This window comes from Dromiciops gliroides, chromosome 4, assembly GCF_019393635.1.
Source record: "Dromiciops gliroides isolate mDroGli1 chromosome 4, mDroGli1.pri, whole genome shotgun sequence".
NCBI classification, from domain to species: Eukaryota; Metazoa; Chordata; class Mammalia; order Microbiotheria; family Microbiotheriidae; genus Dromiciops; species Dromiciops gliroides.
Window position 1 is genome coordinate 275,421,448 of NC_057864.1, and position 27,394 is coordinate 275,448,841.

The 27,394-nt window shown below is 34.8% G+C and overlaps 1 protein-coding gene across 1 annotated transcript in view; it reads right to left on the reverse strand.

The window, feature by feature from the left end:
* Positions 1-27,394, reverse strand: part of BMP5 (bone morphogenetic protein 5) — a 180,357-nt gene that overhangs the window by 13,562 nt on the left and 139,401 nt on the right. The window contains exons 4-5 of the mRNA XM_044004288.1: positions 8,980-9,174; positions 1,389-1,465 (exon numbers count right to left, since the gene is read on the reverse strand). Coding sequence (XP_043860223.1) covers positions 1,389-1,465; positions 8,980-9,174 — 272 coding nt within the window. The remainder of the gene's footprint in view (positions 1-1,388; positions 1,466-8,979; positions 9,175-27,394) is intronic.

A 27,394-nucleotide genomic window follows, 5' to 3' on the forward strand; every position in this document is an offset into this window, starting at 1 on the left:
CTTGCCCAGGGTCACACAGCTAGTAAGTGTTAAGTGTCTAAGGCTGTATTTGAACTCAAGTCCTCCTGAATCCAGGGCCAGTGCTCTATCCACTGCACCACACACCTGCCCCAATGTGTTCATTTTTAATGGTAGATACCCTGACAAAAATGTAATGTGTATGTGTGTGTGCGTGTAAATAAAAATTTGTTGGGGAACATGTGTCAAGATTCTTTCTCTATATATATACACACATACTATATATGTATATATATATGCATATATATATATACATATGTAAAATATCATGTTCCTTTTTAAAGCTCTGTATTGCACATTTTTTAAAATTGTAATTGACCCAGAAGAAATGCCTAGGAAAAATGAAAATGTTTAATTAAAACAATTGCTACAGACATATGTTATATTTTGCCCTTGTACAAATATAGAACTTCCTCCATTAAGTGTCCAATGTTAGTCGACAGAGTTAAGAAGAAAAATTAATCATCAATCTATGCATTTGAAAGCTTGGGTATGAAAAGTGCTAAGGAACACACACACACACATATACACACATATACATACATACACACACATACATGCACACATACATACATACACATACATACATACACACACATACACACACACACATACATACATACATACATACATACATACATACATACATACATACTTTTAATCCTAATAATAATGAAGGATATTTCTAAGACTAGCTAATTCTAAACTTTCCATAATTTGGGCAGGCAGTAGATAGTAGATGTATGCAGGAAGCTGCCAAATTTAAAACTCATTCTGTTTCTAGATAAAACTTTGTTTTTCCCCTCCTATTTGTTTTTCTTTTCTTTTCTTTTTTTTTTTTTTGCAACTATCATCCTTATGGTTCTAGATCAATAATCCTATTAACATAGGAGGAGAAAACCAGCCCAGGTAGGGAAATGGAATGTGTCAAAGCTTAAAGGATGATCAGAGTGGGACCAGTCTTAGGAGCAATCCTTGACTTGCAGCATTAGTGAAATGGGGCGATCAAGTCGGAATTTTTTTTTTAATTAAAAAGTAAAAGCAGCCTATGACTCTATCTTACACACAGTATAATCAAGGGCTTCTCCTTTCTTCCTTGGTACCATATTTTAGTTTTTCCAGCATAGGGACCATATGTTTTGACAACTCCTGGCTGTAGTTAAATAACCAAAGGAGAAAGAAGCAGCAGCAAAAGAAAAAAAATATAGATAACAGATAAGCCTTAAGTTATGTCATCAGTTGTTTAATATTAAGATCTATAAAAGGGGGGAAAATAAAGATTAACACACAAAAATTCACAGTAACTGAGATGGCTGTGTTCAATGGAGCAAGAGACTTCAGCTGACTAGAAGTATTCATTTTATTCTTACCTGCCATCCTAAATCCCGGAAGCTTACGTAGAGTTCATGCTTCTTGCAGGCTTGTTTTTGTTCACTTGTATTGTAATCTGGATAAAAACAAAATTAATAATCACATTTTAGTGGCCATCTCAATACTCATTTTGTAGCATCCCTATCAAAATAACTCACTTAAAGGATCTCACTGATGAGATCACAGACCAAGAAGGAACCTCAGAAGTCATTAAGTCCAATGTCTTCATTTTACAGAAGTGGGGAACTAAGGCTCAGATACTTTGAATGCCTTGCCTAGGGTACCAGAACTAATACATGTCTGAGGAAGGATTCAAACACGTCTTTTTTTTTTTTTTTTTTTAGTGAGGCAATTGGGGTTAAGTGACTTGCCCAGGGTCACACAGCTAGTAAGTGTTAAGTGTCTGAGACAGGATTTGAACTCAGGTACTCCTGACTCCAGGGCTGGTGCTCTATCCACTGTGCCACCTAGCTGCCCCCAAACAGGTCTTCTTAACATTGAATCCAATGTTTTATCTTCTTTGCTATGCTATCTCACTTCTAGGTGGAATATTCAATGAAGAAGTCTGTCCTTATCTATTGCATATTTTAGAAGAAAACTGAAAAATGTGTTCCTTCTTGAAGCTTGTCTCTGAGAATCCAGACAATACTTGTTTAGAAATAATTCCGCATGCCCACCCTTGATCTAGGGTAAAACACAGCTGTGCAGTAATTATAGGAGAACTCTCTCTCCATAGACTCTATTTGGCTCACATATTGGATTAATATTATTCCAAAAACTATTCATTTTGTTTCTTTCTGGGCTAGTAAAGTGAAATAACCAAAGTTTCAGAGCAGTGACAATTTTGTTTTGTTTTTGAAAGAAAGACATGCTAGCTATGTTTCCCCCTGTCCCCTCAAAATAAAGGAGCTTCTTTTTTCATTGAGAGACTTTGGTGAATCACTGTAGTTAACAAATTGAGCAGTAGCAATTTATGCTAAAGGTATCATTCTCCAGTTCAATCACCCTTAATCTCTAGTGAAAGCATAGAGATAAAAGATAAGATATTCTGTAAGGGCCCAATCAAATGTAACTAGTTGTGAATTCAGCTTATGCTTTCTTTGACATAAGTATGAAACTCAAGATAAGATGAACTCCTTACTATTAATGCAGGAATCAACAGAAAGGGAAGAGGAGTTATGCATTTCAGAGGTCACCTTGTGACTCTGGTACTTGTTCTTCCTAACATAAATTGAGGGCTGCCAAAGTATAAAATGGTGGTCTCCAGGAAAGTATAGTGGACCATTAAACTTAGGGACACAGAGTCTCCCATACCATGCTGTAGGAGAAAAGAATTAAAAATGAGTCAAGTATCAGCTTTTAGTATATGCAACTTTTGAAATTCAGAGTAGAAAACGAAATTTCAGAATGAAAACCATGTGTCTATGTGAGGTGCCTTAGGCAAGAATAGACATGCATTAATTCATCTCTTTCTCAATTAAAAGATTGAAAATGAAAATTGTACAATATATTCAATAAGATAAACTAGATACATTGGATAAACTTCAAATTCAATATGTAATCATCTGAATTTTATATCCAAAGAAAAGAAAAGAAAGAAAAAGAAAATTCAAAATATATACATTCTCTCTACTCAGCCTTTTTTTGTAGAGTAAATGTTATATATAATGTAACATCACATAAAGGTAACCAGCAATGAAATTTACAACAGAAACTGGTTCCAAGGATCCAATTTCACAGAGCTTTAGGACCATATGCTTATTCTGTCAAGAGTAAAAAGTAACGGATAGGGAGAAGGAGTAAACTTTTTACCCGAGGCGGCCAACTCTGCAGTGAGGTTGGAAATCAATAGATGGCAGAAAAAGCTATGGGAGAAAAGGCAAGGAAATTAGAGTTGTAATTAAAAAAAAAAATCATTGGCAGGCCAGAGAAGATTAACTGAGAATGGAAATAAAACTATTGTAGATGAATCTTCCCATATGAGAAGGAAAGTACTAATAGTGAGTAAATGAAAATTCTCTGCTGCCATAGCAGATGCCAAAAAAGTATTTCAACTTTCCTGTACCTAAATGTAGTCTCTGAAGCCGGCAGGCATTCTTCTGTTTTGTCTCTTCATGGCATGTTATTGGTAAAACAGGTCCAACAATTGGAAAATACTCTTAAGCAGCCAGATTTTCCTTGTAACCAATTTTTGGAACCATTGCAAATTTGAATTTTTCCCCTTAGTCATTTTGGTCATTTAAAGAGCATTTTGTTCTAGGAGAAAATAAAAAGAAATATGATGGGGAAAAGGAAATACAGGGATGTTTCAGAGGAGAAAAGAACGTTTTCTTCTGTCTGTGGGGCTTACCTGGGCTGCAAGTCAGCCCTTGAATGAATAAAAGTTAATAAGTAAGGCCTTATCTGTGTGTGTGTGTGTGTGTGTGTGTGTGTGTGTGTGTGTGTGTGTGAGAGAGAGAGAGAGAGAGACAGACAGACAGACAGAGAGACAGACAGAGAGACAGAGACAGAGACAGAAAGAGAAAGAGAGGTGAGAGTGATGAGGGTATATGAAACAAGTGGGAAAAATGGTCCATTTAATTGGATTAGTAACTTTTTACTTTTTTTCCTCAAAATATATAATCTTCCTATTTGGTAGAATAATGTCAGGTACATCTATAAAAGGGAAGGGGGAACCCTAAAAGAAAAATGGTTAAGTGAATCCAAAATAAGAAACAAACAAGGTATAATTTCACCATTTCAAACACTGAAGCCAAAAAAAGGGAGTTGAGCCCTTCATTTCCAAGAGGAAAAGATAAGGAGGAAGGTAGCCCTGGTGTCAATGAAAGTGTTTCATCTGCCAGAAGAAATGAAATTTAACGGTTTAAAGATGGGAAGGGATGAAACAATGAGAGTAATCTATGTTTAAAAATAGAACTGGAGCCAAAGTAGCTCTTCTGATATCAGAATACAATTTAACAGCAGCTTTGGACCTGCTCTTTGCGTAAGACTGAGTTGATTTTCATGGGTCAAGTAAAGTGTACTGGAGAAATTCTCAACAACTTTACTTCCTTCCAATGATAAACTTGCAATTCCTCGAGTTTGGTTTCTGCCTTTGCATTAGCCGACCCTCACACCTGAAATATTTTGTTCACTCACATTCTCTTTTTATTTCCTTCAAGACTAAGCTAAAGTCATAACTTCTATAGGAAGACTCACTTAGTCTCCTCCGCCCCCCAGCTGTAAGAGCCTTATCCTCTCAGGTTATCCTTTACATATGCTACATCTTAAATGTACTAAGTTTTTCACGAGTTGTCACCCATATAGAATATATATTCCTTGAGGACAGGGACTGTTTTTGTTTTTCTTTGTTTTCCCAGTAGCCAGTGCCTGATGCACAGCCATCAATAAATGCTTGTTGACCAATTGTTTGACCCACTGACTTTTAGGACTTTTAAACCTAGGCATCCTAGGCTTAAAATTGTCTCATGAACTGGCTAAACTTTATAGTTTTGAGGCAAAGAGCTCACTTTGTTGACATCCCCACAAGCTTAAAAAGTATTAGAACAGTGCCAGTGTTTAGGTCTGTAAGTCTGGGTTTTATTCTATTCAGCTTGGTTTAATTCATCTGAGAATTCCAGAACATGAGTGTCTGCATCAGGAAGAGAATTAATAAATGCTTGAGGAATTCTTAAGTTTGTAGATTTAGTGAATGTTCTCATTTATGTTAAGTACTATTCATTATTTTGTTTTACTTTTTTTTTAACTATCAGCTCCTAATATTAACATTTAGTTTTTTATATCTCCTTTCCACCTACAAACAACCAGCTTCCTTGCTTAATATTATGAAAATATGAAGCCATATACTATTTACTATAAATTTAGCACCTACTATATTGTCTTGCACATAGTAGGCACTCAATAAATCTTTGTTGAAATAATAAGTGAATAAATGAATGAAATGACCAAATTCCTTTTGCTTTTCTAAAAAAAAAATAGATGGTGGTTCATATTAGATTAATTTAACACTCCAAATAGTGTTAGGAAACTGGAAAAATGTTCTGTGCTTTTTCTTCATGTGTTTTATCCATCTCTTGTTATGGAAGTACTTTTGTTATTTAAAGAAACAAGGAGAGGCTAAATACTGTACACCGATAAGGAAATGGGCTCTGTATTTCAGTCCCTGGAATATCTGTCAGACTCATTATGAAACTTAATGATAAATATGCAATTGTGTTTTTTTTAAACTTGTAATTTTCCCATAAGGTAGGACTTTTGGTGGGTGGAGGGGTGTTAGTGGGGATGGCATGTGGTTGTGAGAGGGTCTGGATCTCACTATGGAAATATCTTCTAACTATGCACATTGTAACATATAACTGGCAGTCTTATGGAGTTGCCTGGAAGTATTTACAGGTTAAATAATAATGCCCATTATCATAAGGCAGTATGTTTCAGATTGAAAACTCAAACTCAAATATTCCCAACTATCAGGCTTATACACTTTCCACTATGACTTACTATCTACCAAGCTAGACTTATTCTATTACAATTGAGTAACACTTTTTCTCATCCTATTTGGTTATATTAAATCAGGGAAGAGAAATATAAGAAAAAATAACTTACTTTTTGATCATTTTATTCAGAAAGAAAAAAATACAAGGTTGAGACATACTTTAAAAAGATTGATATCATACAACAGACACTGTCATGCTTTTAATTAATTTATTTAATAATTCAGTTTGGCTGAAAGGCACCCTGTCCCCTTTCTTCTCTATTCTTTGCTAAAAATTGATGACTCATTGGGTGGGAAAATAAGGGTGTTGCATGTAGAAAAGAAAAAGAAAGAATGGATTTTCTAAAGTTATTTGTCTTTCTCAAAACAAGTGAGGAACATATATTTTCAACCAAACAAAATTGCTTTGGGGGATTTTTTTTTGTTATTAAGATCTAGCTAAGGGGCATCTAGGTGGTATAGTGGATAAAACATGGGCCTTGACTGAGGAGGACCTGAGTTTAAATCCGGAACCTCAGACATTTGACACTTACTAGCTTTGTGACCCTGGGCAAGTCATTTAACCCTCATTGCCCCACCCCCCCCCAAAAAAAGAAAGAAAGAAGTAAAATAAAAATAAAATAAAAGATTTAACAATTTTCTAATTGTAAAGGTTCTTATTTATTCATTAAAATATTCTAGAGTTTAAATCCAACATAATATAGGTCTAAGATCTCTGCACAGTTGGTCAATTGCTAAACATGGTAGGAAAATAGATACGGAATCAATTTTCATAGCTGGACAGACTTGTTCTTTTGACTTGGTTACGTTTCCAGTGTCCACTTGGGACTTTTATATGTTTAATGACCTTCAGCCTTTTTTGTTTTATTATTATTATTATCCTGGGGGCAGCTAGGTGGCCCTGGATTCAGGAGGATCTAAGTTCAAATCCAGCCTCAGACACTTGACACTTACTAGCTGTGTGACCCTGGGCAAGTCATTTAACCCTCATTGCCCTGCAATAAATAAGTAAATATTATTATCCTGAGGTAGATCTTAGAAGCTCTAAAATATTTTCCTCTACTTCATTGTTAAGACTATTATATAGGAAAAAAAAGTAGGTGATATATATCAACTGGTTTAATTCTGCTTGGAATCACATCTTGTTTTTCTAGAGTACTAAACAGAAGTAAGGGATGACTGAGCATTGTAAACAATGGAGCTGTAGTTTGTTACTTTGAAATATTTGGGATATTCTAAGAGAAATGATAGCTCTCAAGATTTGTGACTGAGAATACTGGTTGACCTTCTATCACTGGTCTAAGAATATTTTTCTTTTGCCAACGAACCATATTATGGTGTTGTTTAAAGAATGACTTCTTAAAGTGGAAATATATTGAAAAGTTAGGATAAAATAATCCTAAAAAAATCCACAGTGACTGTGGAAAATTTTTTCATTTAGAACAATCATGTTCCCTAATTTGACCACAAGAAATATTTTGAAAATTAAGGAATAAACCACATTCTAGGTCATAGATTTGTTTGTCTTCTTATAACAAAAATTATTTGGATAAGAATGGTCCCTGTTAAATTCATGTCCTCTTCTATTTTTAAAGGGAATTTTTGATTTTTGCCCAAAGCCAGCTTTGGAGAAGCAGTTGGTTACATGTACTAGTTGAAAATGGGTATTTGTTGGAATCAATAGTATGATTGAGGCTTCTTATATGTACAATCAATTGGAAACTCTCTGCTTGTATTCATTTGTCCATTCTGAGTAAGTAACTGGGTGGCTTACTAGCTATGAGAAGATAAGCAAGTCACTTAAACTTTGCCTCAGATTCCTTAACTGAAATTTGAGGAAAATAATTATACCTACCTCACAAGTTTGGTGTGAGGATCAAATTAAGTAATATTTAAAAGTGTCTAGCACGACCTGGCACATAGTAGGCATTTAGTAAATGCTTATTACATTCCCTTCTCAATTTTTTACCATCATCTACCAGGTCAAATTGCAAGTGCGTTGATATCTTCTGTGGACCTATGCCATTCAATAGGTAGAATATACAGTCAGTGCAACTAGGTGGCATAGTAGATAGAGTACTGGCCCTGGAGTTGGGAGGACCTGAGTTCAAATCTCACCTCAGACACTTACTAGTAGTGGGACCCTGGGCAACTCACTTAACCCCAACTGCCTTAAACATCCTGGGCCATCTCTGGTCATCCTGATATGTATCTTGCCACTGGACCCAGATGGGTCTGGAGGAGAGAGTGAGGTGGGTGATTTTGCACAGCCTTGACTCATTCAAATCAAATTCATTGCAAGTCATGACATCACCCTGATATTATGGTCCCCTTTAAGAATAAAGGACAGGGGCAGCTAGGTGGCGCAGTGGATAGAGCACCGGCCCTGGAATCAGGAGTACCTGAGTTCAAATCTGGCCTCAGACACTTAACACTTACTAGCTGTGTGACCTTGGGCAAGTCACTTAACCCCAATTGCCTCACTAATTAAAAAAAAAATGCTTATAAAAAAAAAAAAGAATAAAGGACAAACAACAATATGTTGTAAAAAATTTGACTTTTGATAAAAGCTTTGTGATAATAAATTAAATGAAATTTAATATACATAAATGGAACCAAATAAATAAAAAATAAAGAACACCTGCTAGTATACTGATTCCAATACTGGAATAATTTTAACTGCTTTAAGTCCTCAGATTAGCATTTTATTCTAATTTACCTGTTTACCCATATTTGCTTACCTTACTTATCCATATTTGAGAAATCCAAGGGATGTTAACTCAGCAAATTTTATAATACTTCAGTGATTGGCTGGCCCTTGTTGATATAGATATTTTATAATCTCATTGCTGCCGGTTTGTTATTAATTTAAACTGAATCGACATTTCAAAGTAAGTTCTATTTTTTAAAAGAATGGATTAACGAATGATGCATTGATAAGATATTCTGAGGATGCTACAACTGTTGCTCAATGATTTAATAGACCAAGTAAAGAGATAAAAGATATTAAATTTACTATGGCTGTTTGATTAGGAACATACAGTTACATCACTCTGTTGACAAGTCTACCTAAATATGTTGCTGTTGTTTCTTTTTACCTCCAACACTGGACATTCTTGATGAATCTTGGTGATTGTTCGATTTATTCCGATTTTGATTTTTCCTTTTGTTAGCTGCTCGGACTGACCGGAGAAGGACTTCACTTGCCTTGAAGAATGCAACCATGAAAGGCTGCTTGGATTGAGGCCCATGTCGTCCTATGAGGCCAGCTGATTTAACATTAATACTGCGCCCTAAAATGGGATACATAGATCATGATATAGCATGGGAAATGCAAATGGAAAAAATAGTCCCAGATGGGAGTCTCCAAGAGAGCTACTTCTAAACTAAATTTTCATTTCATTGTCAAGATAACATTTAACTACTCATAACAAATTCTGATGGCATTTTGAAGAGGGGGAATGCCAGTAAGAAGTTTTCTAATAAGGAATGCATATTTACGATTACAATCAACTGGCAATTATGTATAGGCAGATGGTTTCTTTTGTGGACTAACAACAGAGATAATAGGATATAGAGCTGTAAGGGGCATGGTATATAGAACCTTAGAAGTTAGGATCACAGCATTTGAAAATTGGAAGGGGCCTCAGTTGTCATTCAGTACAGTACTCAGCATATGAGGAAATTAAGTCCTACAGAGAGTCAGGGAGTTAATCAAGATCAAAATAGCAATCAATCAAAAACATTTTCTAAGTGTTTACTATGTACCAGGCAGTGGGCTAAATGCTGGTGATACATAAAGAAAGTCCCACTCTAAAGGAGCTCACAATCTAATGGAGGAGACAACATGCAAACAAATATAAACAAAGCAAACTATATGCAGGATAACTAAGAAATAATTAACAGAGGCAATGTATTGGAATTAAGAGGTGTTAGGAAGGCTTCTTGTAGAAGGTGGGACTTTAGTTGGAACCTAAAGGAAGCTAGGGAGATCAGTATTCAGAGAGGAGGAGGAAGAGCATTCAAGTCATAGGGGTCAGGCAGATCAAATGCTTGGAGCTAAGAGAGGTGGTATCTTGTTTGTGGAAGAGGCACAAGGCCAGTGTCACTGGAGCAATAATTAGGATGTAGTGAAACCATCATTTGCATCTTAATCCATGGACAACTTTTTATTTTCTTTTGACTTTTACTTAATAGCCAGAAAACTTTCAATCTGCTTTCATTTGTCCATGTGTGCTGAGAAATTGCAAACTAATTAATCATGTTGTTGATGAATTACCCCTGGGAAAATAAATATATAAAATGATGCAGAATAAAGTAAGCAGAACCAGGAGAATAATTTACACAGGGACTACAAGGTAAAAAGAAGAAAAAAAATTTAAAAGAATTTTAGAGGACAGGTGCAGAGAAGATTGTTATTACTATGTAATTGTAAAGGTACATTTTTTTAAAACAGAGATTCACAGTTTCACATATGACATTATTATTCTTTATATGTTAATATTTGCATATTTATTAATGATTTTAAGTTCATGATAAAAAGAACATTATGGGGCAGCTAGGTGGCACAGTGGATAGAGCACCGGCCCTGGAGTCAGGAGTACCTGAGTTCAAATTGGTCTCAGACACTTAACACTTACTAGCTGTGTGACCCTGGGCAAGTCACTCAACCCCACTTGCCTCACCTTAAAAAAAAAAACATTTAACAAAAGACTATGATAAGTAAAATAATAATATTTCAAAAGAAATTTAGTCAAAGAGCTATATTATTATTATTATTATTATTAATTATTAGTAGTTGCATTGTTTTTGTTTTTGTTGCTGTTGTTTCAATCACATATTCCATTGCTAACCTCTGTTGGCATAGTTAAGAAAGAGAATTTATTTTTATTTTTTATTCAAAACATGCCAAGGACAGGGACTACTGGAGTTGAAAAAAAAACTAATTTGTATATGAAATAAATATTGCAATTTAATCTGTGAAAATAATATAGTAGGAATAATACACACTGACATTTCTACCCCAACCACTATGTGTCCTGTCATTTTTTCAAAAGTACATTGAAATGATACTACATATACATCTGGAATCTGAGCATTTAAGAGAACTTACAGCCTATTCAAATCCTAATTGGTCACCTAATTAGTAATCTTCACCTTCTACCATTCCAATCTGCCTTCTATAGACTGAACATAGGCCTCTCTGATGTCTCCCACATACTGAAATGGAAACCCAAGACTGGAGAAGATCATCTGCTCCAAATTCTAGCCAACTCATTTCTTTTTGACAGGTGGTCAGTATTACCAGACCATGTCTGTAGGTCATTGAGCATGTGACAATCGAAGGTAAACTGGCCTATCAGTCTAAAAAAGTCTGGTCTAGCCCAAGGCAATATCACTATAGGTAGCCTAACTCATGTTACAGGAAGTGTTAGTGTTCCTTAATCCCTCTTTATTCTAATGCCTTCCCTCTTTTAATTATTTCCTATCTATCTTAAATAATGCTGTTTTATAGATATTTGTTGCAAATTACTTTTTCCCTTGGATTGTGAGCTTTTTGAGGGCAGAGATTTTTGTCCCATTTTGTGTCCCAGGTTTTAGCTCAGTTGCTGGCACATAAGTAGGCACTTAATGCATATTTATTGACAGACTGATGACTTGTCACCAGTTGCTAGGCAATTATGGGCAGTAAACATTTCCCAAAGTCCTACCTTTAGTCTAGACTCACACTTACTGAGTCCCAAAATTCATTTAGAGTGAATTCTGGAAGTAGAAGTGACCTAAAGCTCAGGACTGCAGCCAAATGCCCACTCATCCTACATCTTTTCAAAGTAACTACATGCCAACAGGTACTAGTATCCTTTGGGAAAAATGATTGAAATTGTATAGGACCAATATAATTCATATTACCAAGCAACTATATGTGGATGGGTTCTGCTAATTAGATATTTTTTCCTCTTTTTGAAAAACATAACCACTGATTGTGCATGATTATTACATTGCACCCAAAACAAATTATCAAATAGTAAATTTAATTTCATCCAAGTGAACGTAGGAGATTGGTATACCATCAAATGTGAAAACTCTATGTGTAATATACTTGAAGTTTCAAAAATGAATGTACAAAAACTACTCTGGATATAGAACTTACCCAACATTCAAGAATAATACATAATAGGGTCTGAAATCTATTCATGATTGACTCTGGTTCTCCTCCTGAGGGAAGTACATATTTTATTAAAATATTTATTCAGTAAAGACAGTGGAGGAGCCTGACTATATTCTCAGACCTGACCCACCCTAGAAGAAAAGCAAGGAAAACAAGCCCCTGAAATGGCATCAATGACATTTTAGCAAATAAACCCTTGCTCTTAGCAGAATTTATTTTGGCAGCATAAACACTTTTGTGTGTACGTGTATTATGCAGGACCCTCCGACCGTCAGGAAACGAGACAGTGTCATGTGAGGCTGTGCAGCTGTTCGAGGGGGACACAGAGGTCCTTTAAATGTGAAGGTATTGGTACAAGAACATTGACTTGTCTGGCAGCATCAGTGTCCTCAATGATTGTTCTACAACAGATTGGAAAAATTTGCTCAAGAGCTCCAAGGACTAAACCGGTCATCTGCTTTCCAAATGTGTACTGCCACTAGGCTTTATCCCGAGAGAGCAGGAGAGAGAGAGAGAGAGAGAGAGAGAGAGAGAGAGAGAGAGAGAGAGAGAGAGAGAGAGAGAGAGCTCGCAAATAACCAGGGCTGTAAACCTTAAACAAATAAGCATATAGGTTTCCCTTTTAAATGCAAACTTACAGTGGCTCTCTGCCAGGTTCTATATTTCTTAGAAAAACTCTATCACTGGCATAAATGAAAGAGGCAGTTTGATTTGTGGCTAAAGCAGTTTCCATTCTACTTCCACTGTAACAAATGTATTAATTCAGCTCAGACTTCCTCCTTCTGGCAGCCCTTTTGCTGTAAAAAGAGAAATTAGAAGTCCCAGCCAAATACCATACCTTGAACTGACCCACTTCAATACATAAACACTTTTACAACATGTTTATTCAGGTGTAGCACTTTAAATTGGTTTAAGATGTTTCCAGTGACAGAGAGCTCAGCAAAGGGAAAAAAGAAGAACTGAGAAAGTTAACAGTTATGGAATAGAATAACTGGCAACCTAGACTGCAAAACTTTGAGTCTCTCTTCGTCTCTCTCCCTCTCCTTCTTTCCCTTCCTCCCTCCCATCTTGTCTGTCTCTTTCTCTCAATATATAAAATAGTAAAATGCAATTTTGAAAACATTTATTTGAGTGTGTGTTTTAATGGAGTGTTAATTTAACAGTAGCCAAATTTGCTGCTTGTATACATTTATGGTTGTAGAAATTAAATTTACAATTTGATGCTTTGACTATTAAAGTGTAGCAAGATATTCACAGGGAAAATGAAGTTATGTCCTCTTTTCTATTCATTAAAATAATCATGAGCATGCTGAGAGAGAAATAAGCGCTCAATACACAGTTCTCATCTTCCTTTAGATTTAGAGCTTTAAAATATTATTCCAATGAATACTTTAATTTTTTATCGGTATGGGATTAATTCTTTACTGGCCTGAATCACTTATTTGATTTATGTTCTGAAGACTGAAAAGATGTGGGTAGGTTACAAATCTAGGTTTCTTCAACTTTACAAAGGTGGATATTGTGTGAGAAGCAAAATACCCTTCAAACTAATGTGAACTCCCTTTAAAATAACTTTTAATATTATTAAGTTTCCTCTTGGTTTCCTTTTGACTTCAGCAAAGAGGTGGCTATTAAGATTCCACAAGATCTGCTTAGTTACCCCAGGTATCAAGTCATTCAGTAGAAAAATTAACTCTTTGGCCTACTCCTTTAGACATAGCTTAGGCATACACTGATTATGGGCATCTTGAGGTACTAGATCTTTTCAGAGACCAAAGGGTAATTTTTGTAGGAAGTGCAATTTTAAGCCTGAATGGAAGCTTAGAGTATATTTAGCATTCTGCAAAGAATATATTTAGTGCATTGTAGATAACAAATCTTTCACAATATTTCTTTTTGTAACTCATATTTTATTCCTAATTGTATCACAGAAGAAACCACAAAGGCATGCATATTTTGAGATGTCCAGACTAAAGCATTAATTTTTTTCGAATACCATGTATGCATATATTGCCCTAATGGGCATAAGGGATTAGCTTTTCCAAACCAATCCATAGTTCTGGGTAAATTTATGGCCAAGAGACATAACGATTGGCTGTGCACTACATCACTGAATGTGCCTGGAAATAGGAAACTGGGAAATGTGTGATTGGGAGGGGGGAGTAGCCAGAAAAAGGAAAGGGGCAGTGGGAACAAATTCAGAAACTCAGGTTTTGGCACCTGAAACAGACTTTTAAAAACAGAAAAGAAAAATTTACCAGGAATGAAAGAAACACTCTGTAAAAATTATACTAGTAGAATTTGGGGAAATGGATAGAATAGACAAGAAAGGTCCTAAAATACAACCATCCATGTTTCAGTCATGACACATTTTTTTTGCTTCTCAATTATAATGTAAAAATATAAAAGAAAAGTTGTAAATGGGTAAGAGACATTTTACTACTTGAAGGGTTACTCTATTTCCTCAGGAGTTAGTAAGAGTATATGTTAAGGCCCATCAGATATCCTTTAACATGGTAGAATTCACCAGCATGAGGAATAGGATATCAAGACTTCCAGGGCCTTGACCTCAGTCCTCGTAGCTTTTTGTTGTATAAACGCTACAGGCAGAAAAAACAGTCATATCTGCCTACGGGTAAACCTAAGAAAATTTCAATTTGCTGCGGAAAGGTGGGTTGGCAAACTGAGGCCCCCATCCCAAATCCATTGGATTTATTTTTCAGACCAGTCCTTTTGGAAAATGTGCCTTTCAAAATGTTTATTTCTTAAAAACAGGCTTATTAAGGAGACCCTGACATGAAACAACTCTTTAGAGACATGTTGATATTATAAGGATAAGTGAATCAAAATATGAACATTTAGTTTCTTTTTAGGATATACAGTTTGGGGGAAAATGCACTTGGGAGTTTATAGGTCTACAAACTTGGATTATCTCTTCTGAGATGTGTTTGTGTCTTTTCTCAGTAAACCCACAGCAACTGACTGCTTAACCCAAAACACCTGTGAAGATACTTGATGCAAGGATTACTTTTCCTTCATTTCAAAAGTTAAGTCAAAGTCAATATGCTTCATGGGGTATTATGGAAGCTCTTTGAAGTAGAGATTGTTTCGTTATTTGTATTTTGTCTCAAACACCTAACAAAGTGCCGGGTACATAGAAAACTATTAACTATCGTTGATTAAGTGAAAGAATAACTTTTCAGTGCTCCCTGGCAAATCTCTAAGATGCTAAATTGCAGAACAATTGTTGGTCTGCTTTACTAGAAAGAATTCCCTGATGGGGAGTCTCTTACAACTAGGAATGTGATGGAATTGGCTCCTTTAAGATTGAGAAAGCTGATTGTTAAATTGTCAATGTAAGGATATATACTTCGGAAATCTACAAATGTTAAAAATCAGGGCTTGATTTTGTTGTTGCTGCTGATGGTCTAGACTTGAGAAAATAGGATAAAATGTTGTTATGAATATTAAACTTAAAACTAATCAGGTCAGCGAAGTAGTACAGTGGATAAAACAGCAACACTGGATTCAGGAGGACTTGAGTTCAAATCCAGCCTCAGAAACTTGACACTTACTAGTTGTGTGACCCTGGGCAAGTCACTTAACCCTTATTGCCCCGCCCCCCCCCAAAAAAGGTTTTTGACAGCCCTTGCAGTTAAAAAACAAACAAAACTGTCATGCCTTTTCAGAGAGCTCATTATTGTATGTTTACCAGCAAACTCGTGCTGAGAAATTAATTCACAGATATGAACCTCCCAAAAAGTTCATTTTTCTTCCACATTTATAATTTTAAACTACATTTAAATATATATTTTTTATTTTGAACTTAATAATAAACATGCATATTTCAATAAAGAACAGAAACATGGATTTTATAAGAAACTGCTAAATTCTGTCATGCACAGGTTGGTTTTTGTAAGAATAATATCTTAACAAGATTAATTCTGGTGCTCCTGAGATATGATTTCATATTGCTTTCCCCAGTTTGATCTTCAGAGGCAAAATTTTTGTACATTTTTTTTTTGTGGGGCAATGGGGGTTAAGTGACTTGCCCAGAGTCACACAGCTAGTAAGTGTCAAGTGTCTGAGGCCGGATTTGAACTTAGGTACTCCTGAATCCAGGGCCAGGGCTTTATCCACTGTGCCACCTAGCTGCCCCTGTGTACTTTTTTTTTTAACTTGATGATTTAAACATGGAAGAATTTTTTTTTCATAGTATAAGCTAAATGATGGTAAGATCAGAGTTTAAAGATGAGTGAGAATTTGAATTTAGGCTACTCCAAGTCTTCTCATTGCTCATATTGGATCTCAATGCAAATTTGAATTAAATATATAACATACTGTATTATCTGAAAAATGCTTTGATTGAACGAGTTAAAGAGAAGTTGGAACACAAAGGTTTTTTTAATTTATGTTAAAATCTATTTTTACATATATTTTGGAAAACAAAATTCTATTAAAGAAAAAAAAGAGTTCTACTCTGAAAACATAAAACTGTAACTACATGTACTGAATAAATTTTTTTTTTAAGTGTAAAAGAAATACAAAAAAATTGCAACTGACTGCATACTTAAATTCATCTTCCCAGGTACGTAAAAATTGTATCTACATATTCTTGTTGGTCTCACCAAAATCAGAAGAAAAATCTAGTGATCTTCAGCTTTATGGAATTCAATGGTAATTGATTATTAAAGTTCAGTATGATTTGTTTAAAGAATGAGAAAGACAAGAACATAGTCCTATGTAACAAGAGAATTCTCAAGTATGTGAAATGTGATTTATTTTGTATGAGTTTTTGAATACTCAAAGCTGGCATGTTTTCAAGTAGGGTGCCATATGACTCCTTATTTAAGCTTCTCTGAATTGGTCAGATTCTATTCATTTAATAACATTTTTGTGTACTTCTAGAATCATAAAATTTGGAAGGAGAAAAGGGACCTCAGAGATTATGTAGTCCAATCTGCATCTGAAAAGAAATCAGCTCTATAACAACCCTCATACCTGGCTATTCAGACTTGGCTTGAAGACCTCCAGTGAGGAGAGACCCCTCCCTTATTCAATTTTGGAAAATACACATAAAGCAGGAAGTTTATCCTTATATAAGGTGAAATCACCCTTTTTCAACTTTGGTGTTTCAAAGCTGTATGATTTCAATTCCTTTGCCATGCAAGAGTTCTTCAAATATTGGAAGATGGCTATCTAGTTCCAGTTAAATATTTTCTTTTCCAACCTAAACATGTCCAGGTCCCTTCAAGTCATATTTTTATGACATGATTTGAGGTCCTTCACCAATGTTGAACCTTCTGCTCAATGTTCTTCAGTTTATCATTGTTCTTACAATGTTGTGCCTAAAATGAACTCAACATTCCATTAATAGTTTGAAAATGGCAGAGAGCAGCAGACCTGTAACCTCCCTCATTCTATAGAGTTGGAGGTCTTTAATATAATAACAAATGTTGAGCATTCCATAATGCTATACTTTAAGCAGCTAATTTTAATTAGGACTGCTGCAAATTTAGTATAAAAGACCACTAAAGAAGAAAATAGTCATCTGCCAAAAAAAAAAAAGAAAGAGAGAAGAAATTCATTATCAGAAAATTGTGTGACAAGATATAGGAGACCCATATTTGATGAATACAGGGAAAATAGTCATTAGATATTTTTTAAATGGAGGGAAATTTCAAGTTGCATCCCACCACCTTGACATGAACACAAAGACAATAGACCCATTTGATAGTATGGAATGTAGCCACAACCCTTCTCAGCACAAGAAGGTAAGAAGAAACATTTTTTTTCTCACAGGTTCCTAAAAGAAAGAAAGGAAAAAGATTAATTATATAAATCTTAAATTCTCCAGGAAAATTCTAAGAAAGATACAATGTGTTGTACCTTAGAAGAAATTAGGGAAGTGATGAGGGGTTTATTTGGTTGGAAATACAGGAAAAGAATGAGAGTCTTATGACTAAAGTAGTGACAGGAAAGAAAATTCTAAAGGGTTGAGAATTGAATCTGGTGAGACTCTAGGGAGGATGAATAAGGGGATAGAACCGTAAAAGAACAGGGCCAGGGTTTTGTGCCTAGTTTTGGAAGTTGTCCAGAAGGCTGAAGTGTTTTACTGCATAAAGAGCGGCACTGAGGTGATGGAAAACGATTACCGATTTCTACTACAGGACTATCAGCTTGCAAATGAGAAGGCACAATGTCCCAGGCATGACAAGCCTTAAAAATGAATTTTTAGTTGGAACTTATTTTCAGTTAATGGAAAGATGGATCTCATGCTAAGAATGCCAGTTTACTTCCACATAAACACTTCCTGTTTGGTACCAACTTCCCTTTATACTCTTGTGGCCAAAAGTTCTGTGTAGACATCATTTAAGTCATGTTTATCATGTCCCAAAGAAGCCAATCACCAAGAAATATTATAGTCCTTATTCATTTGGAGAAGGAAGAAATAACACTTTTATAAAATCATGGGACTGGTAAATTACTAATTTTTAAATTTCTTATTTTATGCATGTTTTTAAAACACACAAAAATCTATCCTCAACCAAAGTAACACATATCTTTCCTTTAAAGGTATCAAAATGTAAATTTTAAGTAAAATTCTGAGTTAAGGAATTGGCTAATTTCAACTAAATTCTTTCTAAGAATTATTTGTATATGTTCCAATACCAATACAAGGAAGTTTTTCAGCTTAAAACTAAATTTTTGTTTCCTATCAGTAAATTAATTTAACCTACTACTCTGTTTCATCCATAGTTTGTAAAAGTGGTCTTTGAAAAGCACTTAAAGTCAAACACTTTTGAAAAGTTATTAGCATATGAAAAAAACATGTCTCTCCATCAGTATATGATGTATTATTTAAAATATTTTTTAATCATACAGAAAAGCATGGTTGGTTAAATATTTGACATTCTCTTTCAACTAGATTTATTAAACTATGAAATAAGTGTAGAATTCTCCAAAAATTTTAAAAATACCAACACTACAAGGAGAAAAAATGTTTTAGTGGCAGAAAGTGTGATAAAGTAGATAAAGGGTTTACCTTAAAGTGCAGAAAATCTGGGTTCAAGTCCTAATTGAGGGATATACTAACTGTATTATCTTTAGCAAGAAGAAATGTCTCCTAACCTTTTAGTGCCCCAAGCAACTAAGACATAAATGAAATTACAATGAACTCACAAGTGTGTGTGTGTGTGTGTGTGTGTGTGTGTGTGTGTGTGTGTGTGTGTGAGAGAGAGAGAGAGAGAGAGAGAGAGAGAGAGAGAGAGAGAGAGAGGAATAAAAAGGGCAAAATAAAATGGAGAGAAATATTCAGTAATTATAACTGTGAATGTAAATGGGTTGAACTCACTTATCAAATGGAAGTGGATAACAGAGAAGATTAAAAACCAGAATCCTACAATATGTTGTTTATAAGAAACATATCTGAAACAAAGAGACACATAGGAAAGGTAAGGGGCTGAAATGGATTTTATTGTGCTTCTGCTGAAGTAAAAGCAACCAACAAACAAAAAAACTAAGGGAGGAAACTACATTTTAAAGGGAAAAGTTAAATTAATTATAACAGGAAATAGACAGTAAAACTATACTAGTGTGAGACCTCAAACTTCTCCCTCTCAAAAAAAAACCTAGAAAAATATAACCATAAAATATAACCATAAAATAAATTAAAAATAAGTCAAAGAGATGAATAAAATCTTAGAAAAGTTAGATATAATAAATCTCTAGAAAAATCCCCTAATGGGAATAGAAAGGAATATTTTTTTTGTTTCTCAGCAATACATTGTGGTAAAAAAAAAAAAATAAAAGTTTTTTAACAGTCGGTTAGGATAACTGAAAGACGCCAGTTTTTTTAAGGACCACCCTTTCGGGGAGGAGACCAACTGCATGAGCTATGCATGCCAGACTGCCTGCTAAGCACTCGACTTCTGGGGTGCGAGCTTAAAAGGCAAGGAGAGAACGGAAGTGGTAGCTTTTTCCTGCTCTGCTGGTCTCCTGACTGTGCTGCACAGACAGACGATGACTGGAGTTCAACTCGGCCCGGCTCGCGGTTAGCAGCAGAATGCGCCTGACACGGTCTCTCTCTCTCCCCAAAGGTGGCCTTGGGCTTTTGGTGAGTTTTATATGGAATATAGACTAAGCTTAGACTTAAGACGATTTGTATTGTATTTCTACTTTCCTATCCCTCTAATCAACATCACCTGGTAACTACCATACAATAAAAGCTCTAACTAGAAAATCAGAAGCTTCTTCCATTTACTAGTCTGGGAGATAAATTAAGGGAAAGGTTAAAGAGGGGAGATTTATGATCTAATATCCAATTTTAAATCTCACAACATGTAACCTACATATTGGCCATGTATTATGGCATGAAAACCTTATAACCCAATGCAGAAAAACAAAAATATTAAATGCATCATTTTCAGATCATGAGGCAATGAAAATCACATCCAATAAAGGGATATGAAAGAAAGTTTAAAATTAATTAGAGACTAAACTAGTCCTAAAAATGTATGGGTCAAAAAATAAATCATATAAGCAATCAATAATTTCATTAAAGAGAATGACAACATTGAGACAACATACCAAGATTTGTGGGATGCAGCCAAAACTAGTTCAGGGAAAATCTATATCTCTAAATCTTACATGTGTAAAATAGAGAAAGAACAGATCAATTCATTGGACATGCAACTAAAAAATCTAGAAAAAGAACAAATTAAAAATCCCAATTAAACATAAAACTGAAAATCCTGAAAATCAAAGGAGAGATCAATAAAAAATTAAAATAAGAAAACCATTGAACTAATAAATAAAATTAAGAGCTAGTTTTATGGAAAAAAACACGATAAAATAGATAAAATAAATATTGGCTAATTTGATTTTTTAAAAAAGAAATAAGAAAACCAAATTATCAATATCAAAAATAAAAGAGGTGAATTTACTACCAATTAAGAGGAAATTAAATCAATAATTAGGAAGATTTAGCCTAATTGTATGCCAAAAATTCTAATAATTTAAGCAAAATCAATGGATGTTTACAAACATATAAATTATCCAGATTAACAGAAGAGAAAATAGAACACTTAAATAATTTCATCTTAGAAAAAGACTTTGAAAAATCCATCAATAAACTTCCTAAGTAAAAATTCCCCAGGACCAGATGGCTTCACAAGTGAATTCTACCAAACATTTACAGACCAATTAATTCTAGTGCTATGTAAACTATTTGGGGAAATGGGTGAAGAAGAAATCCTACCAAATTCTATTGACAACAGAAATATGGTGCTGATACCTAAACAAGGAAGTGGTTAAACAGAGAGAGAAAATTACAGTTTGATTTCTCTAATGAATATTGATGCAAATTTTTAGAATAAAATAATAGCAAGGTGAATACAGAAATATATCAAAAGGACTATACACTGTGCCCGGGTAGGATTTATGCCAAGAATTCAGGACTGGTTCAATATAGAAACTATCAATATGATTTACTATATCAGTAACAAAACTAACAGAAATCATATGATTATGTCAATGGATGCAGAAAAAAACTTTTGAAAAACACAACACTCATTCCTACTAAAAAGACTAAAAAGTATAGAAATAAATGGAACTTTCTTAAAATCAGTAGTCTCTAGATAAAACAATCAGCAATCATTAACTATAATGGGGATAAGATTGAATCCTTCCCAATAAAATCAGAGGTAAAGCAAAGATGCCCATTATCATCATTATTATTCAATATTTTACTACAAATTTTAGCAATAGCAATAAGAGGAGAAAAAGAAATTGAAGGAATTAGAATAGGCAATGAGGAAAGAAAACTATCACTCCGTAGATATGATGGTATATTTGATGAATCCTAGAAAATCAACTAAAAATCTAGTTGATATAGCTAACAACTTTAGGAGGTTATTGTTAGTATTTCTCTGTGTGTATCTGTCTCTTTATTGTTTCTCTCTCTGTCTCTGTCTCTCTCACTTCCCCTTTGAAAGGTCACCAAACAGTTTCTAAAGACATAGAAAGTTTTCCTTTTCAACAGATTCAGTTCTCTGACCACAGCAGGATAAGGAACCAGATGTCACCTTTCATCTTAATTCTCCTTGGCCTGCAATGGCCACAGTAGCCATCCCTATATGGTACTTTCAGTTGGGTCTCTATACACAATGATAAATATGGTTCCAAGGTTTTGATTATGGTTTGGCCTAACTCATTTTTACAGTCTTCAAGATGAGTAATAGACTGAGATTGTTTGAGTCTCTGCTACTTATGCTGCCCGGTGGGCAGTGGTATGCCCATATTTCAAATCCTAATCAAAGGCAGAACTATCAATTTGCCACCCAGGGATAAAATGAAATGGATTCACAAAATTACTTTTTAACTCATGTAAAAATCATACAACTTACAAATGACAAATTTGGTTGGGGGCAGGGAGGGTAGAATAATACCACAGTGGTTTCTACACTGCCGCATGAATTCATTTTCAAATGCATAAATAGATCTAAAATCTCATAAATTAAGGAGTTCCCTTCAATGATCCTATCTATGTCTGCCCACATTGTGTGAGATTCTTGTGTATGCCACCTCACAAGTTCACCACAAATGTTTCATCTATCATGATGCAGACCTTCTGTGCTTTCTTCTAACACCTTGAAGGTATCAGTGGAGTGTTCTGGTTGTCTTCCAGTTATATATCACTCTTTCCATGTGAACAACAAATCTATTCTTCCTGTTATAAAATATGTTGATGATATCCTTTATTCTTTTTTTTTACCTTGGAGTTCCTCATTAGTTATTTTCTACAGCCTACAGATAGCTATCAAATATTTTTCTAGTGTCCTTTGTGTAATACTCATTTTTGGTTTTCTGAGGCCTGCAAGCCATCTAACAAAACTTGTAAAATGTTACTTTTGAAAAGACAGGCCTCTCTGATGATGAGTGAGATGAGCAGAACCAGAAGAACATTGTACACAGTATCATCAACATTGTGTGTTGATCTACTGTGATGGACTATATTCTTCTCACCAATTCAATGGTACAGAAGAGTTCCAGGGAACTCATGATAGAAGAGGATCTCCAAATACAGGGGGAAAAAAAGACAGGCCTCTGTTTGTATAAAATCTTGGGGTTAATGTGAGAGTTTTGAAATTTCCCAGAAAGTCATCCATCTCATTCTATTCCTCCTTTTTAATGCGAGGCCCAACTCACTGTCAATTTTTATTATCTGGCCCAGACACATTGACTATATGGCATCGATCTAAATGCATGCTATAATATGATTAATACACATTTCTCATCCACTTAGTCTTGGACAAACTAAACTTGATTGAATGATTACTGTTTACTTCCAGGAAGCTCTACATTGTGTTGTGGTTTTATTATAAGCAATTAGCATGATACAATTAGTACAGCAGCATCCTCAACAAGGAGTATCAAGAGAATCTCATCATCCACAGGGAATCATTTTCAACCTGGTCTCTACACTGTATCTCCTACATCCTAGTGGTGAATATTTTTGAGAAGCATAGTATAAGTGACTCTATGCCTTATCTGATAGTTTATCAATCATTGAAAAGATATTTTGATGACATATTTCCCACAGAATCTTGAATAAACTTGATGTATAGATGAGAAACCTTTTGTTGTACAGAGCCTATAAGGAAGATAATAGACAAGTACATGTTAAATATTTGTCCCTTCTAAATTTGGGGACCCAGGAAGAAAGATTCAGTCACCCTGTCCTAGATTGGGCTTTCCTGTTTGAAATGATTATTAGGCTTTAAAAGAATTCTAATGATGGAGGACCAATGCATGTCTATGTGTACATGTGTGCGCACTCTTGTATAAATAATGTCCTTCTTACCAGTGGAAGGAGTACATAGGACACTTGCTGGGGAATAGAGTCACACAAAAGCATATTTTCTTTTCTCTAGCTTTAGTCTTCTGACCATGTTTTCCTTCATTAATTAATTGCAAATGGTGATAGTTGGTCTTTGTATTTCTGTTGTCCAAGGTTTATAGCTGAACTCCTCAGGTTTCTAATCTATTAAGGGGAGGGTTTCTTTGGCAACTTTGGAGATGTTATATTGGCAATGAACACTCCAGTAAAATAAAGATTTGACAAACTCCTATATACCCATCTGCAAAGTTTTAAGCAGCTCAACTTCATATCATAAGGAATTTTTCAACCTCGAATATTTTTAAAATTTCATGTCAACTTAAAATTGATTCTCTAATTTAACTTAGTATTTATAATAATAATTAATAATAATAATAATATTGTTGTCTTTAGTCATTTTATTGGCAAGGAGCTTCCCAGTGAAGAATTACCACTACCAATGTATACTGAATATTACCTCTCCACTATGTGCTTACCCTAGGGCCTTCTCTACCTTGACTCTGCTTCCTTAATGGGTGACCTCTTTCTCCATACTCCCTAACACCCCACCTTTTCAGCTCTCTTTTATGTTTTGTCTTTGCCAGGTAGTTCAGTGGATAGAGTACTGGGCTTAGAGTCAAGAAAGCTTGTTTACCTGAATTCAAATCTAGCCTCTAGCTGGTAACCCTGGGCAAGTTACTTAACCCTATTTGGCTCAGTCCTTCATCTGTAAAATATGCTGGAGAAGGAAATGACGAACCGTTTCAGTATCTTTGCCATGAAAATCTCAAATGGGATCATGAAGGGTTGGACACAAATGAAATAACTGAACAATAACAATGAAATTTAAATGTAAGCTCTTTCATAAGACAGTCGGGTTGGTTTTTTTTTGCATCTTCATTGTTTACTATAATACTGCATACTATGCAATTAATAAATGATTTATCTAACTTGTGTATTGTTATTCACTTTATAGCTTAGAAAATTCCCTATAGCATTGAAATTGTTTCTCCCTAGGATACTTAACCAATATGTTAGAGATTTGGCTAGGAACTCAGGTTATCCTCACTCTGAATCCAGTTCACTATCCTCTATACCATGCAGCTTGGTGCTGATATTATTTTGTAATTATATTACATGTACCTATCCTTGTATAATATTGCAACCATTCACAGAAGTCATTTTTAACTATCAAATCAAACCATATATAGAACAAGAGAAACTAAAACTTTTTCTAGATGATTTGGTACTGTGTTAAATAAGCCTGTTTTCCAATTGTCATGGTTATGGGTTTGAAAGGTCATGTGCTTTATAGTCAGGACACCAGGAGTAGAACCCAGCTTTGCCATTTACTGCCTCCACAATTTTGAGGAAGATGTTGAACTTTCTGTGCCAAAGTTCCTTCCTTCTTTTATAAAATTAATTATTAATAGCATAAAAACATAGTGATAATGTAAAAATAGCCTCAATAATTTATTTGTAGGCAAAGATTTTCAAGAAATACATTCTTCTGAATGTTTTGATAAGAATCTTGCCTCAGATTAAGCATCAGTATTGCTTCTTGCTTTTCACTGCTTCCTTTAAATCTTACACTTCAAACCTCCATTTTTCTGCATTCATATTAGTTGGAGCTAAATTCACATCTCTTCAGTGAATGATATTCACAGTGCTACTTACAGTCAATCATAAACACGCTGAGAATTAAAACAAAGGATCTGATTCATAGAACATGATAAATCAAAAAAAGGCTCCAGGGAATTTTTGTGAAATGGGTAGGGGAAAGTGTGAAATAAGCTTTTCCATTTTATTTCTGCATACATTTTATGATGTAATTCATCAAAAACTTTTTATCATTTTGAAAACGATTTCCTTTCTGTGGATCACTACAGAGAATATAAACATCAAAGGGTGGTTGGTCATGAAGAACACCCTGGAGCTTTAACAGAGAAAAAATGTGTAGACATTAAAAAGTGATTTTTTAAAATGATCCCACATTTACTGGAGATCCAAAGTAGCTGCAAATTACATGTTGACAGATCTCATGGATGTTACTAAACTCACTTTCTACCATTTGATACTAAATATGAGGTTTACAGAAAAGCAGTTGAAAGTTCACTTGCAATAAGGGAGAGACAGAGGGAGACACACAGAGAGACAGAAACAGAGAAAGAGAGATAGGGAGAGACACAGACAGTCACAAAGAGAGAGACAGACAGAAACACAGAGATAGGGACACAAAGAGACAATGATAGAGAGACAGACAAAGATGCAGAGATAGAGGCAGAGGGACAGAGAAAGAGAGACAGGTAGCGGTATAGTGACAGAGAGACTGTTAGAGATGAGAGATAGACACAGAGGAGAGAAATTCTAATACATTTCAATGTCTTGGAGATATTTCTTCTCAGTTTGTTCAAGGGAAATTGCCCAACTTAATCAATGCTGTCCTCCCTAAAGCAATATGCTGGCAGATCAGAGCTTCCCCTGTTGTTCAAATCCATATGTGACTGATTCAGAAGGGAATCTTTTATTTGTTGACTTAGTGACCTAAGGGAAAACTGTACTCCCCACCACCACCACCTTGGATAAGAAATTCTATTCATATAAACCATTCTTCATGGTTTGACATTATGGAATTTACTCTACCTTCTTTAAGAAGCTTTTGTTATACACTTAAAAGGAGTCTGAGATACCAGCTTCAATTTTGGGGAGAAATGAGTTGGGAGGGGGTGTGTGGATGAAGTGAATAATAATAGTAATAGTAGTCATACTTATAGTCATAGTAGCTGTCACACAGCTACTATGGTACACTGGGCAAGTCACGGAACCTCTATTTGTCTGTTTCCTTATCTGTAAAATGGGGACAATAATAGCACTTATCTCCCAGGGTTTATATGAGGATCAAATGAGATAATAATTAAAAAGTTTTCAGCACAGTGCCTGGCATAAAGTACTATATAAATATGAGCTATGGTGATGATGATGATACAACTCTCATGTGGAAATCCTCTTTTGGGCATATTGTAATAATTCCATGATCTTCTCAGTAAATGTCCTCCTTCTATTGGTTTCTTACATCTCATATATGCTACCTCATCATGGACAGTTTTCATCTTCAGCCTTCCATATATCTTCTACAAATAACACAATAACCTGATGGAGGTTGAATCCAGGTATGATACATTTTGTTTCCCAGAGAGCATCAGTAATCTAAAAATCTTCTACTTCCACTATATAACTGGTCCCCTTCCTTTTCCTATTATATATGTGTAAGAGGGGAGTTTCACAACCTCTATCATATTCCACTTAATATAACTATTACTTTATCAATTAATTATGCCTCTTTGAATTTCAGAGCCAATTAATCAATCAAAGGTATAAACAATATGTGAACAATTTAGAACCAATTAATCAATCAATCAAAGGTATAAACAAGATGTGAACAATTCCTAGAAATTATTAAACCAAT